Source organism: Podarcis cretensis (genome assembly GCF_951804945.1).
Source record: "Podarcis cretensis genome assembly, chromosome: 14".
NCBI classification, from domain to species: Eukaryota; Metazoa; Chordata; class Lepidosauria; order Squamata; family Lacertidae; genus Podarcis; species Podarcis cretensis.
This window is the reverse complement of record NC_137183.1, coordinates 5,963,952-5,980,673: the sequence shown is the minus strand read 5'-3', so window position 1 is coordinate 5,980,673 and position 16,722 is coordinate 5,963,952. Positions and strand designations below refer to the sequence as shown.

The 16,722-nt window shown below is 48.3% G+C and overlaps 2 protein-coding genes across 2 annotated transcripts in view; one reads left to right on the top strand and one right to left on the bottom strand.

Annotated features, from left to right (window-relative positions):
* ADAM10 (ADAM metallopeptidase domain 10) overlaps positions 1-4,008 on the bottom strand; it is a 55,800-nt gene extending 51,792 nt beyond the window's left edge. Inside the window, exon 1 of the mRNA XM_079953252.1 lies at positions 3,638-4,008. Coding sequence (XP_079809378.1) covers positions 3,638-3,692 — 55 coding nt within the window. The 5' untranslated portion in view covers positions 3,693-4,008. The remainder of the gene's footprint in view (positions 1-3,637) is intronic.
* LOC307202688 (retrovirus-related Pol polyprotein from transposon opus) overlaps positions 1-16,722 on the top strand; it is a gene marked incomplete at its 3' end in the record, with an annotated part of 137,491 nt that overhangs the window by 119,224 nt on the left and 1,545 nt on the right. The window contains exon 2 of the mRNA XM_079952854.1: positions 11,855-15,058. Coding sequence (XP_079808980.1) covers positions 12,872-15,058 — 2,187 coding nt within the window. The 5' untranslated portion in view covers positions 11,855-12,871. The remainder of the gene's footprint in view (positions 1-11,854; positions 15,059-16,722) is intronic.

Genomic DNA, 16,722 nt, shown 5'->3' with positions numbered 1-16,722 from the left:
ATCACTCTCTAGTTAACTAACAAGAATTGAGTTTTTAAAATTAATTTGAATTTTATAAGTTCTGAGCTTTGACTAAGGTCAGACAAATTCCAACTCTCATCTGCTTAAACAGCATGGGTAATAGTCAAAAATGATGGAAACTGGAGTTCAACAACTGAAGGACTGCAGGTTCCCATTCCTGAACTAGGTTCTGGGTTTTTTGCACTATATGAAGCCACTTTTATGCCCATTTTTTAAAGTATACTGGAGACTGGAAAGGCTAAGAAGATGCTAAAATGCACATATGCAGAAATGCAGTAATGGACTTTCTCTTAGAAGGACAATAGGTTGAAGTTTACTATATATTATAAAAAACCCCAACATGCCATTAACCCTACCAATCATCTCAACAGCATAGGTTATATGGTCTTACAACTAGATTCAGACTTTGAGGAGACAACAACTAAAAGTATGTTGATAGACAAAGTTTCTTTTCAGTACAGTATACTTAAGATTGCAAATCCTCCAACACTTAAAAACACTGACTCCAATTGCGAATTTCTGAAGCAAGGACTGAAACCTTTAATGTGGTGTTATTATTTAAGTGCAGAACAACAGAAGGTTGATAACTGAGTAAGTCTGAAGTATGCTATCAATCATTTGCAACCACTGGTCTGCACATACTCACATGTGAACATCCCAAGTCAGTGGTTCTCAAACTTTTTCCTCTGGGCCACACTTTCAAAATAAAAATTTTTTTGCGACACACCAAATTTTTAATTGATAAGAAATACATTGGGGGAGGGGGAGAAACAACAACTAGAAGTGCTTGATTTATAATACAGAACACAACTACTTTATAATTTGATCACGGGACACCCAGAAAGTATAAATCACTGCAGAGTATAAAACAATCATTCCCACACACTTGATGGTCTTGCTCTCATTTTGAAAAGATATGTCCCTACTCTGCAAATAAAAAAAGATTATTTTGATACTATACGACACTGAAATGTTTAAATGTTTCTCCAATTGTCTTTGAATCTTCCCACCACTCGCCATCCTTTCCCACTACACTAGTGTGGCATGCCACACCCTTTGAGAACCACTGCCCTAAGCAGGAAAAAAAACCTATTTAACTCACAAAAGCTTCTGAATGAACTTAGTGAAATGTAAAAGTGGTTTACTTTTAAATAGAGCCTTTCCAAGAGTCAGGATCTTAACTGAAACCATACTACACAGGTGATGTTGAAATGTTAGTTAATCTTGCTAATCCACGCCCTACTCCACTTCCTGATAAGAATTGCTCATAACCAAGTTCTATGACATCATCAGGACCACACCTTGTGCCCTTCCAAAGACATGTTTTGCCACTTTTAAGTGGGGGGAAACAGTGGTGCCTCATTTGTGACATACGTTTGGTGAATTAGAGCCCACTTCACAGCTCTCATCAACAAAAGTTTTCACCACAATAAATGTATTTTAAAAGACTTATTTTTTGTTTTTTCCTAGCAGAGCTGCATGTCTGGAATTGGTAACCGACTGAGGAATTTGTCACCATTCAGACAAAATTATTCTGATTCCAACCTGCGTCAAAGAGCAAGTAAAACCAAAACACCCTTCAATGGCAGGATACTATAAGATAAATGTGTTTATTCTGCCTTCCATAATATCAAAATTTTAGAGTAGCTGCCACTACAGCACAGAGCAAAAAAAGTCCCCATGTATCTTTAAGACTAATACAGTGGTTCCCAATTGGTGGTCTGCTCAACCCACCCACATAACTAAAACTATCATAAAAATTTTCAAAAGTAGTGGGTTCATGACTTGGCCTTTGAAAAGCCACAGTAGTTAGCTAATTGGGAACCACTGGACTAATAGATTAGGCTGCAATCCTAATCTTGTTTAGCTGGTCATATAACCTATTGAATTTAATAGGATTTACTGCTGAGTATTCATTGTTAGGACTGCACTGTATGTCTATGAAAACTTGCATCACAATAAGAGGCCCCCTTCATCATGTACAGTTCCACAAAAGATAATGACAGAATAAATGTGCTAGGAGCTTTGTGACACTTTAGGGATGTTATGCATAAAGACAAAGCCACAATCCCAAGCTGCTTCTTGAGCACTCACAGTAAGCTGCAATGATGGGGTGAGGACTTTTAATTTTGATCCACAAGAATTGCTTTCTGATTTAAGTAAGCAAAATTATTCGGCTTACTCAAAATATGGATAGTGAACCACAGACAGAATGCTAGCAAAAGATAAAATAGAAGAAGCAGATCTGCCATAAATCACAACTAACAATTTAGCAAATCTCAACAATATGGCACTTCCTCTTTTCAGAAATACCTCACCCTGCTTTAGAAACTCATTTAATGTATCATTCCTTCCAGGTATCAGATACAATATACAACTTTCAGAAGGCCTACTCCCTCCTGAAAGTCTTCTAGCTCTTTTGACTTGATGCCCAACTGGATCAGACTCCAGGCCTATGACAGTGGTGAGAAAGAGGGATGGCACAACAGGAAGTCAAAAGACTCACTGGAAACTACCCCATACTAGGTGTGAGTGCAGAGGGCATATTTACATGTATCTGCCTTGTTCCCCTTTTTCACACAACCCCCCCCCCTCCATTCATTTGAGGCAGCAGGAAGGAGAGGAGAGGAAATCTCAGAGGGCAAAGTCAGATACTTAGGTGGGGAGGGTAGACAAAAGGCAGGAAAGACACGAAGGCATGTATATACAATATTTTTCTAATGTTTTACGGTTATTGGGGGGAAGTGTGCTACCCCAAAGCAATTACTGTATGCACATAAGACTAAGTAGAGGAGAAACAGTCTCCTCCAAGTGTCACTGTAAAAGAGCCTTACTTGCAAACTGCTTTTAGGGAGTGTGTTTTTTTCAATCAAGTGGTATATAAATTTTATCAAAATAATAATAAGTAAATAAATAAATAAATCAGCCTGCAAGCTCCATCTTGGAGTCTCTAAGCTGACCTCATGGCTGCAAGCTTTGCACTTTTCCCCATTACTGTATTTTTATTATTCTGCCTCGTTTCACCTGGGCTTTGTGGAACATCTTGTCTAATACAGTAAAGAGTTCTAGAGAACTCAAACGACTGCTACACAGTAGTGACATTTTTGGCTGCTTCTAGTAAAAGGATTACCCAACCGTGGGTTTTTATTTGTTGGTTTTCCCCTTAATGGGTCAAACGGCCACCTTTGAATGTGTGTGTGTGTGTGTGTGTGTGTGTATAGTTATACTTTTCATAATTACAGTTTCTTCTTTTACGTAGAGCCCGGAGCTGTCTTTTTAAACAGAAAAACAGGAGAGGGGTCGAAATAATAGTGTGGCGGCGGCAGATAGGAGTGAAAGGAAGAGACAAGAGAGTGTGGAGGAGACTCCCCGCCACCCTCCCTTTTCAAAACGGGCCCAATCCAACAATTAAAACACACCGAAAAAGAACTGAAGCTGCTATCGGGGCAGGGAAAGGAACCGGAGTGGAGCGGGAGCCGTGAGGGAAGCTGCCCCCGGGGGCAGGAAGGAACCTCGGCTGCTTCCCGGGGCGAGGGAAGGAGGGAGGGAAGGGGAAGGAAGAAGCGGGGGAACCACTCGCCCTCCTCCGACGCGGCCTAGCCTCGCCTCGCCTCACCTCCGGCTCCGGCCGCCCAGGAGCAAAGCACGACGAGCACCCTCAGAGGCACCATCTTCTCCGCAAGGCCCCGCCGCCGCCGCCGCCGCCGCCTGCCAGCCAGCCAGCCAGGCGGCCGCCTCTCCTCCTCTTCCTCCTACCCACAAAGCATCCGCCCCGGCCGGAGGAGGGGGAGGAGGAGGAGGAGCCGAGCGGCGCCGCTGCTGCTGCTGTTCTCCTTCCCCTTCTCCGCCTCCCGTCGGCCTCGCCTCAGGCGACCACCGAAAGTGCCTCGGAACAAGCTCCCTCGGTCGCCTCAGAGTCCAGTCAGCGCCCGGCGCGCGCACCCGCGCACTTCCCCCCCCTCCTCCCCCTCAGTCCTTCTTTCTTCCCCCTCCCGGCCGCCGCCGCCGCCGCCGCTACCCTCTTTCTTCCTCTCCGTGCGCGCGCGCGCCCGGCCGCCTCCGCTCAGCCACTCAGGGGCGACGGAGGTTAGCGGCGCCGGGCACGCAAGCGCTGGGAGATCGCCGGGGAGGCGAGAGGAGGCGTGGCTGTGTTAGGCCCGCCTCTTCGCCCTCCGGCTGTCGTTGCTTGGGGCCACGCCCCTTACAGTCTCGTGTTTTCTTCCTTTCTTTCCCGCCCGGCACAAGCCAAAAGCCCGCCTCCTGTCTGTCACGTGGCCCGGGGTTGTTATTGTTAACTTGAAGGCCTTGGCCGGAGCCGGCTGGCGCGTGCGCAGTGAGTCCCTCCCCTGGGGCGGGAGTGAGGGGCGTTGTTTTTTCCTGCCATCATTGTTTCCTTAAAGGGAAAGGTGGCGGCCGGGTCATGGCTGGGGCAGCGGCGTGCAGCAGATCTAACCCGCTGTATTTGCAAATCCTTTCGCAGTGCAATGTTTTTTTCTTGATATTTGGCCTTTTGGGGAGAAAAACATTCTAGCATCTCCACGCAGACACAGAATAAAGACTGAACCAGCCTGAAAAACTGCATGGGAGGATCTCATCTAAGCCGTGATCTTTTCTACAGAGTCTCACAAAGGTTTTGCAACCTCTAAGCTTTCTGAGGCTTTCCCCCCATTATAACGTGTGTGGCCTGTTTTTGTTTTAAAGAGACATGCAATAGTAACCCAACCGAAAAGGTGTTGGGACCTTACCCATGTAGCAAACCTTAGCTGCTATGCTGAATTGTTAATCTGTTGTTTATGGAGAAATACTGTACTAGTATCATAGCTGTCAACCTTCCCTTTTTTGTGGGAAATTCCCTTATTCCAGCACCGCTTCCCGCTGCTATCCCGGATTGTTAGATATCCTGTAGACTGTCCCCTGGACAGGTGAGGCTGCTGATCCCTTATTTTCGAGGCTGCTGATCCCTTAGTTTCAAATCTGAAAGTTGACAGCTATGCCTAGTATTGAAGCTTACTTGACTCCAGCTTCTTGGTATTAGGGCAAACCGTTGCACGGTATGCTTCCCAAACCAGTGGGATACCACATGGTGTCAAAGTAGGCCTTCACTTTCAATAAACCATAACAGTTTTTCATAGAACCAGAACTGAAGATTTAGAAGGGACCCTGAGGATCATCTAGTCCAGTGTTTCTCAACCTTTTCCCCATTGTGGCCCCCTTCCAACTTTGTTTCCTTCCTGTGGCACCCTGTCCTACCAGTAGAAAGGTAGCTATGTAAATGTTTTGTTTGTAAATAGAACAAACAAAATTATAATTTTTATAATGGATACAAAATACAATTACATAAAAAATATATACTTTAAGTATTTTTCGATCAACGTGACCCTTGTGCTTGATGACCAGAAACAAGCTTTTTTTATATCTTCTTCTATTGCTCTGAGGGATAACCGAAAATCACCTTTGTCCATTATGTTAAGGCAATTCTGAGTTGGGCTGAGTAACTTCTTTGGCAATCACTCATAGGTGAGTAAGATTGTCTTCTGCGAGACCATCACCTTGTTGTGGAGAATGGGCTTGCATGTTCCTATGATCCTTGTGAGCAGAACCGTCAGGAATCTCGTACTGCCAGCATGGTTACCCAAGGTGGTAAGGTCAAAGGGGAGGAGCTAGACAAAGAAGGATCCAATAAGTCCAACAGCAGAACAGGCGAAAGATAACAAGGCTGAGTAACATACCTCCTTTCGCAGTAATACTTGCATGAAGAAACAGCACCCCATGCACTAAGACTGCTGCAGCCACGTACTTTGCCCGAGACAGATGAGATGTGGACAGCTTGGTGCATGCAGCAGTGGAGTAACGGAAGTGGGAGGGAGAAGGAAGCGGAAGCGATGCTGCCGCAGAATGTGCATGGGAATCACCATCACTTCTCTGTTCACTCTACAGTGGTATCTCGGGTTACAGACACTTCAGGTTACAGACTCTGTTAACCCATAAATAGTACTGTACCTCGGGTTAAGAACTGTGCTTCAGGATGAGAACAGAAATCATGTGGCGGCAGCAGCAGGAGGCCCCATTAGCTAAAGTGGTACCTCAGGTTAAGAAAAGTTTCAGGTTAGGAACGGACCTCCGGAACGAATTAAGTTCTTAACCCGAGGTACCACTGTACTTCTCTGTTTTCTGCTCTTGGCTATTTCTCTGGTTTCTTCACTTCTCACTCTGTGGTCCCTAGTCACATGCTGAGGCCCCCCATTTGTGTGATTTTCACCTGTGGCCCCCTTGTAATATCCGGGGAGGGGGGCAGGGGGCCATATGGCCTCCAGTTGTGAAACGCTGATCTAGGCAAGACGCCTGCAATGTAGAAATATGCAGCTGTCCCATACAGGAATCAAACCTGCAACCTTGGCGTTATCAGCACCACTCTAACCAACTGAGCTATTTTAAGAGTGTCTGCCATTGTTGCTGGAAGCTGTTTCATGGATGTCTTCAAGCCTCTTTCTGGGTCTGCTTGGCTAGAAGTTTTGGGAGAACAGAATAAGATGGGAGCAAAAGCCTCTCTGCCTCACTGTATCTGATACAAACAATGAACCAGAATATTGTTACAAAAATTGTGTGCCTGTCCCTATCTCTGCCGAGCAGTGGCAATAACCCATGGGACCCAGGTGCCCACACAGAGTCTGTGTCCCTTTGGAGAATGGAAGGCACAGCGGAGACTATTCTGCACTAGATGCAGCTTCCAGGCTGTCTTCAGTCCCCATGTGGAGCACAATGTAACAATTTGACCTTGAGGCCACCCAAGCATGGGTTTAGTAAGCTATGTGGAAAAGTTCCAACATTTGGGATTTTTTAGTTTAGAGAAAAAGGCAAGTCAGAGGTTTCACAATAGACAGATGTAATGTTATGCATGGTATTAAGAAAGTGAATTCCCAAATATTAGAACTTGGGGCATCCAATGAAGCGGAATGCTGGAAGATTCAGGATCAGGGGTGTGTCTAGGGCTCAGTCAGGTATTGTGCTTCTGCACACTGGCTTGGAGTGGCTAGGAGCCCGTCCCCATTCACACACTCCCAAGGCCATTCCTCCACTGCTCTGGGCAGTGAGGCGCACAGGCTCCTCTGGGCATCTTGGCAGAGGAATTCTGTTGCTGGCCTGGTCTCCAATACATCTCCTTGCTAAGGGCCCAAGAGACGAGGGCACCAATGCAGCTCCTTGGCAAGGGCACAAGGGAGCTTAGATACACCTCTGTTCAGGGCAGACTTCAGGAAGTATTGCCTCACGCAGCATATAGTAAACAATGGATTTATTCTTTTGGGGTTGGAAGATTACAACCGCAAGCACTGAACTGCACACATCTGTTGGACTAGGGTCTGGGAGACCTGGGTTCAAATTCCCACTTAGCCATGAAGCCCACTGGGTGAGCTGGAGCCAGTTGCTCTCATTCAGCCTAGCCTACCTCATAGAGTTGTTGCAAGTACAGTGGTACTTCAGGTTACATATGCTTCAGGTTACATACGCTTCAGGTTACACACTCCGCTAACCCAGAAATAGTGCTTCAGGTTAATAACTTTGCTTCAGGATGAGAACAGAAATTGTGCTCCGGCGGCGCGGCAGCAGCAGGAGGCCCCATTAGCTAAAGTGGTGCTTCAGGTTAAGAACAGTTTCAGGTTAAGAATGGACCTCCAGAACAAATGAAGTACTTAACCTGAGGTGCTGAGGCATCTAATCATAGCCTGCATTTTACTTAGGCTTATATTTTGATCAGGGCCTGTATTTTAAAATGAGCTTAAAGATTTTCAAATGTTTCATGCCAGGCAGAAGACCAGCTGCCTAAGTACTTTGGCAAGATGTTTATCCTCCTGGACAAGGGGGCCCCCTGATTTATAGCAGAAAACAATTCTCAAAGTCGTAAAAAGGGAATTACAGGCTGAGAGCCAAGGTTACACTGACCCTACATATTACAGAATAAAAAAAAAGCTGAGAAAAACATAATTAAGACTTGGTAAATAGTAAAATAAAACCATGTGCCTCCCATTAAACTTGAGCCATATTTTCCTAAGGTTAAAAGGCCAAGAGCAAATGGAAAAAAGCAGCTGGCTTGGCTGGAGAAGGGGAGTGTAAACAGAAGAAGAGGTTTTCTTCCTATTTTATCTTGAGGCTGTAAAATGTTCCTTCCTTTTTAACTTTGAGAAGGTTTATTCTTCTAAAAAGCTATCTATGGTAATGTATGAAATATATTGGCTTAAATGTAATTATGCAAAGGATTCAGGAACTAAGAAATGTTAAATCCTTATGCTAGATTCTTATGTCATATAGTTGGAAGAGACCACAGGGGCCATCAGCCCAGCCCCCCTTCCAAGCAGGAAACATCATTAGAGCACACATATGGTTGTCAGGCCTTTGTTTAAAGACCTCCAAAAGAAGGAGATCTTTCAATGTTGATGTGAACTCAAGATAAGATAAAAATTTAAAACTATTAACCATCTGTTTTGGAGGGCAAGAGGGCAAGAGGTGAGCTGGTAATTAAGGTTCCTTGTTGAGACAAATGTAAGATATATGACTACTTATTTGTCATTTATAGATAGAAGAATATATAGCTTTTTGTTTCCCATAAAAGGCAAAAGGAAATGGGTGTATCTTTTGTGATTGGTTCTAGCAAACAGCCAATAGGAATTTCAACCAGGCTGATTGGACAGAGGCAGCCACAGGAGGAGCAAGGGGGCTGGATTAAGGAAATATAAGTGCTGGCCATAATGGCAGGAGGCCAGGCCAGAGCTTGGTAACCATATACCACTGTGCCTCTCATTTATTTGTCTGACAAATAAATTATTATTTTAATTTCTCTATTGCTGCGTTGAATATTTCATTCCAGCTAAGCATTAACCACAAGCAGGGTGCTACAGTGCCACTGTATAAAAAGGGGAGCAAGGAAAATTGGGCAACCACCTGACCTCCTTAGAGGAAAGGTGGAATATAAATACAACCATAAAAGTGTTTTAGAACACTGTGGTATGAAAATATTTGTAATATATGTGTTAGGTTCCCCTGGCACTAGCAAGAATGTACAGGTGTCTCCTGTCTAAAAGTCTGAGTGGCAGAGCTAGATATTGGTTGGCCGCTGGTAGAAACAGGATGTTTGGCTTGATGGGCCTTTGATCTGTTGCAGCTGCATGGGTTTTATTCAGTTGCTATCAGTGCTGGATGGACAACAGATCAAACCAATGGTGTATGTGACTTTAGAGTACACTCAAGGGCTGTGTAACATTTTAAAAAGTTTGAAATGCTTTGCTATGTGTATGCATGTTTTTTGGAATATCATTGGCACTTTGGGGGGGAAATAACTAATGGGTGTTATTGAAAGCAAGTTACACTGCTTAAAAAGCTTTATTTTGAACAGAGTAATGTGAGGAGCACTGTATTGTTGACACAGAAGGCCTCCTCTCCACAATTGTGTCCTTTTTGACTGCACACAGGAAACAGCTGTTTCCAGAGAACACAGATGAAGTTGAAAACAAAAGGCAGTTTCTGGCTTTGCTGCCCCATAGTGCCATGCAGCTGTGGTTTGTCTCATCTAGCTCTCTGTGATGAGTATATTCCCTTGATGTATTTTTATTCTTTTACAAAGAGGTTTTGTGGGGTGGGGCAGGGAGCTCTGCCTTTTATTTCACAAGACGGGCATGCCTGTCATCTCCTGAGGCACTTTTTGCAAATATTCTGCATGTAAAATATAAACTTTCATTCCCCTACAGATAAATCCACAAAATAAGCTAAGCAGAGGGGGGAGATAAATGATATTAGCATGCATGGTGAAAAGCCAAGCTGACACTTAGAAGGCTTGTGGCTATAATGGCTGTTATGCGAACACCTGCACTTCAGAATTTACCACTCCACCACTGCCTTTTAGGTCTTGGTGCAGATTAATCCAAGCAGAAGCCCCTGCCCCAAGGAGCTTACATCAACAGTTTTACCATGAGGGGGGACAATGAGAGAGAAGGGGAAGGAAAATAAAGGTCTTTATCCAGAGATGATAAAGAAATGGAGGCAGTGAGAGATTTTAGGTCTTGGTGCAGATTAATCCAAGCAGAAGCCCCTGCCCCAAGGAGCTTACATCAACAGTTTTACCATGAGGGGGGACAATGAGAGAGAAGGGGAAGGAAAATAAAGGTCTTTATCCAGAGATGATAAAGAAATGGAGGCAGTGAGAGATTTTACTTTCTTGGGCTCCATGATCACTGCAGATGGTGACAGCAGCCACAAAATTAAAAGACGCCTGCTTCTTGAGAGAAAAGCAATGACAAACTTAGACAGCATCTTAAAAAGTAGAGACATCACCTTGCCAACAAAGGTCCATATAGTAAAAGCTATGGTTTTCCCAGTAGTGATGTATGGAAGTGAAAGCTGGACATTAAGAAGGCTGATCGCCAAAGAATTGATGCTTTTGAATTATGGTGCTGGAGGAGACTCTTGAAAGTCCCATGGACTGCAAGAAGATCAAACCTCTCCATTCTCAAGGAAATCAGCCCTGAGTGCTCACTGGAAGGACTGATCGTGAAGCTGAGGCTCCAATACTTTGGCCACCTCATGAGAAGAGAAGACTCCCTAGAAAAGACCCTGATGTTGGGTAAGATGGAGGGCACAAGGAAAAGGGGGCGACAGAGGACGAGATGGTTGGATAGTGTTCTCGAGGCTACCAGCATGAGTTTGAGCAGACTGCGGGAGGCAGTGGAAGACAGAAGTGCCTGGCGTGCTCTGGTCCATGGGGTCACAAAGAGTCGGACACGACTAAACGACTAAACAACAACAACAACAACATCCAGAGGTGATATTTGGATTCTCCCTCCCTGAGAGGAATCCTACTCAAGGTTTTATGTATGTGTATCATTTATATTCCACCTTCCCTCCAAGGAGCCCCTTTTCATCCTCAGGACAATACTGTGAGGAAGGTTAGGCTGGGAGTGATGGGTTTCAAGGCCAAGTGGGAATTTGAACCTGGGTCTCCCAGGTCTAGTCTGGTACACTAACAGCACAACACTGTTACAGAGATTTTATATGGGTGTGAGTGATGGAGTGGTCTACAGCACCTGGCTTTGGGTGTCACTGGAAGGCTGGAAATTGTGCTTTTTCAGTTATTTGTGTATATTTTCTCCCAGGAAGGTATTTGGGAATCTGCCTCAAGTGCCAAAATAACTTGGCTCGCCTTGGACATGGCAAGCTGTCTGAGCTTTCTCTGTGAGATGCCACCAGGCTTCCCCAAGAGGTATTGTTACACGCACTGGTTTTTGTCTAGAAAAAGAGGTGCCAGAATTCACCATGAACTCTTCCCTTGTTCTCTTACAATGACAATGGCATCCACCTTAGAGTAGCCGGAACTAGGTTCTGGCAAGTTCTGGCTGAATAGATGTCCTGGTCCTCTGTATGCAGTACATTACTTTAGGTAGTTAGTATCGCCTGTATAAGAAAGCCAGTGGATAACGGAATTATAATTTAGGTAAGAGTGCAGATGGAGAGAGCAGAATGGGAGGAAGCATTTATAATGTGGGGCAGGCATAGGGTGCATAAATTTATTGTGCATAGAATGCTATGCTTGTATGTACAGTGCTACCTCAGGTTACATATGCTTCAGGTTACAGACACTTCAGGTTAAGACTCCGCTAACCCAGAAATAGTGCTTCAGGTTAAGAACTTCGCTTCAGGATGAGAACAGAAGTTGTGCTCCGGCAGCGCGGCGGTAGCGGGAGGCCCCGTTGGCTAAAGTGGTGCTTCAGGTTAAGAACAGATTCAGGTTAAGAACGGACCTCTGGAATGAATTAAGTACTTAACCCAAGGTACCTGTTATGTAGTGAAGTTTCACCCTGGGCCAGCAGGGGGATACTGTATATAGTTTTCACTCAGGTCTGTAGATAGTTTTCACTCAGGTCCACGTCAGTTATTTTAGGCGGGAACTCTGGGCTGTTGTTGCTACAATGTTGACAGCCGGCTGCCTATAAAAGCAGGCCGGCTGAGCTGTTTGCAGTCAGTTCTATTCCAGCTTACAAAATAAAGAGCTACTTGGAGAAATCGCTGTGCCGTCTGCTATGTCAACCCACAACTTAACACTGGCGACGAAGGTGGGATAGATAGACATCAGAGCACAGCCAGATGCGGCCAGCCTCTGAACTGAGCTGAATCACTGAGCTGAATCACAGAGCGAAATCACTGAGCGAAATCACTGGACAGAACCAATTCAGAGCTGACTGTTCTGGCTAAGAGCACTGTGTTCCATCCATCGCCCTTCACGCCGGCATCGGAATCATGGCTTCACTTGTGCCTCTACCGCCGTTTGCGCCAGCCTCTGAATCATGGGACTCCTACCTCGCTCGGTTCGACTGCTACCTCCAAGCCAACGAGCTGACAGCAGTATCAAAGGATCGGAAGCGGGGCCTATTCCTCAGCCTCTGTGGGCCTGAGGTGTTTGAGACGGCCCGAGCATTGGTTGCACCTGAAGCAGTCCAGGCAACACCATGGGACACGATCCAAGAGAAGCTCCGCAACCACTACGCACCAAAGCCGTCCAAGATTGCTGCCCGCCATGCGTTCTACCACCGGAACCAGGCAGAGGGGGAGTCAATCAACAACTACACCACCGTCCTGCGACAGGCTGCAATGCACTGTGAGTTCCGAGACTTAGACGATGCCCTGATGGATCGAATCATCTGCGGGGTCCGGGACATCCATCTGCAATGGCGTCTCCTCGCCAAGCCAGACCTCACGCTACAGAAAGCCATTGAGGAGGCTGTGGCCTCAGAAGCTGCTGAACGCTCCGCCCAGGAGATCCGCAAGTCCAGCAGCCCGCGTCTTGCTAGGGAGCCAGTTCCGGTGCATCATGAAGAGGCCAGCAGTGATGAGGCATCCATCCTCCAGTGAAGACGATGACGTGCACCAGACAAAGTGGGAGCGCAGGAAGTTCCAACAGAAGTCCAAGGGCCAACCGGAATGTGCCGGCTGCGGAGGCAACCATTCCCGTGCCAAGTGTCGATTCAGAGACGCCATCTGTAGGAAGTGTTCCAGAAGGGGCCACATTGCTAAGGTCTGCCGATCGGCTCCGTCTGACACCCCCCCTTCATCGACTCGCAAGTCCAAGTCTTCACTCCAGTCTGCCAAGGAAAGTTGTTTCGCTCTCACCAACTGCCGCTGCCCGTCTGGAACCACGATTGGCCAAACCGACTCGCCTACGCGACGCAATCTGAACATCACGGTGCTCATTGAAGGAGCTCCATGTGACATGGAGATCGACACCGGGTCTGCCCTGTCCATCGTGTCATGGAGCACCATCAAAAGACTGGTACCCAGAGTGTCCAAAAGGCAACTCGACTCTCACCGCGTACACCTGAGAGACTACCAGGGAAACGACATTCCCGTGGTAGGCGTTGGCCGGTTCCGGATCGCCTTCAAGGATTTTTCGGGCCTGCTCCGGTTGGTGGTGGTCGAAGGTCAGCGGCCAAGCCTCCTAGGGCTAGACTGGTTTGATGCCCTCGGCCTGGAAGTCACCGGCATCAACTGCATCTCTAATGCAGAGACTGAGGGTCTGGTCAAAGACTTTGCCGAGGTTTTTGACGGCACCTTGGGACAATATACAGGTACGCCCATCTCCTTTAGCCTTGATCCACAAGTCGCCCCCATCAAGCTAAAGCCACGCCGGGTTCCCTTTGCTCTGAAGGCTAAGGTGGACGAACAACTGGACAAACTGATCACCCAAGGAGTTTTGGAGCCGGTTGACCACGCCAAGTGGGAAACCCCCATCATCACGCCTGTCAAGCCAGATGGGTCGGTGAGAATCTGCGCTGACTACAAGTGCACAATCAACAAGGCACTTCAGCAGCACGCTTATCCGGTTCCTGTTGTCCAACACCTGCTGCATTCCCTGGGTGAGGGTAAGGTCTTCGCTAAGCTGGACCTTGCCCAAGCCTATCAACAACTGCCAGTCGATGATGCCACTGCTGAAGCCCAGACGATCGTCACCCACCGGGGGGCATTCCGTTGCCGCCGGTTGCAGTTCGGGGTGAGTGTGGCTCCTGGCATCTTCCAAAGCCTTATGGAGCGTCTCCTGCAAGGGCTTCCGGGCGTGGTACCATATTTTGATGACGTCTTGGTGTCTGCAGACTCACACCAGCAGCTGTTCGAGCGCCTCCGTGCCGTGCTGACCAGGTTCCAAGAGGCCGGGCTCAAGGTAAAGAGGGAGAAGTGCCAGATCGCCGTTCCACAGGTAGAGTTCCTGGGCTATCTTATCGATGCCTCCGGCCTTCACCCGACCACATCCAAGATCCACGCTATCCAGCAGGCCCCCACCCCAAAGAACAAGACGGAGTTGCAGGCGTTCCTGGGTCTGCTGAACTTTTATAACATGTTCCTGCCCCACAAAGCCACAGTGGCTGAGCCTCTTCACCGACTCCTTAGCACTAAGACGCCTTGGGCCTGGGGTCATCGGGAGACGGCGGCCTTCAACGCGGTCAAGGCTCTCCTTTCATCAGACAGTGTGCTGGTACAGTACAGTGAATCCAGGCCGCTGGTCCTTGCCTGCGACGCCTCACCTTTTGGCATTGGTGCTGTCCTTAGTCACCGTTTTCCAGACGGAAGAGAAGCACCGCTCGCCTACTTTTCCAGGACGCTATCTCCGACGGAATGGAATTACAGCCAGTTCGACAAGGAGGCACTGGCACTTGTGGCTGGAGTGAAGAGGTTCCATGAATACCTCTATGGCAGGACTTTTGACCTCATCACTGACCACAAGCCACTCCTGGGCCTCCTCACCGGTGATCGTCCAACTCCACCGGTCCTCTCGCCACGCATGCTGCGATGGACTGTTTTCCTGGCTGCCTACCACTACCGGCTCATCCATCGCCCGGGGAAATCGACGGGCCATGCCGACGCCCTCAGCCGTTGCCCTCTTCCAGCATTTGTGGAAGACCCGGCTCCAGCTTCATCGCTTCTTCTGATTGAGGATCTTCCGGCAGCGCCTGTATCGGCTGCCACTGTGGCCTCCGCGTCTGCCCAGGATCGCACCATCAGCTGGGTGCTCAACTGGGTGTGGAGGGGGTGGCCACAAGGGCCTTTTGCATCGGAGTTCCAGCCCTTCGCAACCAGACAACATGAACTCTCAGCTCATCGCGGCTGTCTGGGGAGACCGCGTCGTGATTCCCCAGGGACTCCGTCAGCGCGTCCTGGAGGCTCTGCACGTTGGCCACCCGGGAATTGTCAAAATGAAGGTGTTGGCTTGGTGTTACGTCTGGTGGCCTAATATGGACGATGCCATCACGGCCTGGGTGTCCGCCTGTCAAGCGTGCCAAGAGTCGAGGCCTGCACCACCGGCAGCTAAGGGACACACCTGGGAGACGCCAAAGACACCCTGGTCGAGGGTGCACATCGATCTGGCTGGCCCCTTTCACGGCCGGACCTTTATGGTAGTGGTGGACGCCTATTCCAAATGGCTGGAGGTCGCCCTGATGCCCTCCACCACTACCGAAGCTGTCATCCGGGTGCTGCGAGGCCTGTTTGCAACGCATGGGTGTCCTGATGTCCTTGTCTCTGACAACGGACCGCAGTTCACGTCAGGCACGTTTGAGCGGTATCTTTTGGGACTGGGCATCCGCCATGCCCTAACGGCACCTTTTCATCCATCCAGCAACGGGCAAGCGGAAAGAATGGTGCGCTCGGCAAAAGAGGCACTGGCGCGCCTGGACCGGGGAGACTGGCACTTGTTCGTGCAACACATCACCCCTCATGCGGCCACAGGGAGGAGTCCTGCTGAACTGCTTATGGGCAGCCGCCTCAGGTCACCGCTCGACCGGCTACACCCGGACTTTGCCGTGGCTGAACCCCCAGGCTGTGCCAACGCGCCACGGTCATTTGTCCCAGGAAACCAGGTCTTTGCCCGGAACTATGTGGGGGACATTCCTTGGGTGCCAGCCACAGTAGTGGGAGTCACTGGACCTCGCTCGTACCAGGTGGCACTCGAAGACGGACGCTTGTGGCGACGGCACATAGACCAGCTTAGGCGCAGGGTTGGGGACATGGACACTACCGCGGTGCCCCCAACTGCGCTTGCGGCTCCAGAAGAGACACGTACAGATGACGAGGCCCCACCTACACCTCCCTCGCAAACTGCCAGCGTGGAGCCGAACCAAGCCGCTTCAGAGGGTCTGCCAGACTTACCACAGACTCAGACCACTCCACTTGCGGAGGCTCCACCCACAGCAGCGGATCCAGGGGAGTTGGTTCCAACGCCACCTAGGGTCGCACCACAGCCTCAGCAAGAACTGTGTGGCCCTCCGGACTTGGCTACCAGTCCCCAGCGGTCTGGCAGAGTTCCCAAGCGCCCAACTTATTTAAAGGATTATGTTGTTGGACATGTATCACTGTTGGTCTAAGTATGGGAAATGTAACCGATATGCTTTTGTGCCTAATTGAACCATTACGCGTAGTGCTGTATATAAGGAAACCATTATGATTGTAACTAACGCCTTATCTCGGTGGGGAGGGGTGTTATGTAGTGAAGTTTCACCCTGGGCCAGCAGGGGGATACTGTATATAGTTTTCACTCAGGTCTGTAGATAGTTTTCACTCAGGTCCACGTCAGTTATTTTAGGCGGGAACTCTGGGCTGTTGTTGCTACAGTGTTGACAGCCGGCTGCCTATAAAAGCAGGCCGGCTGAGCTGTTTGCAGTCAGTTCTATTCCA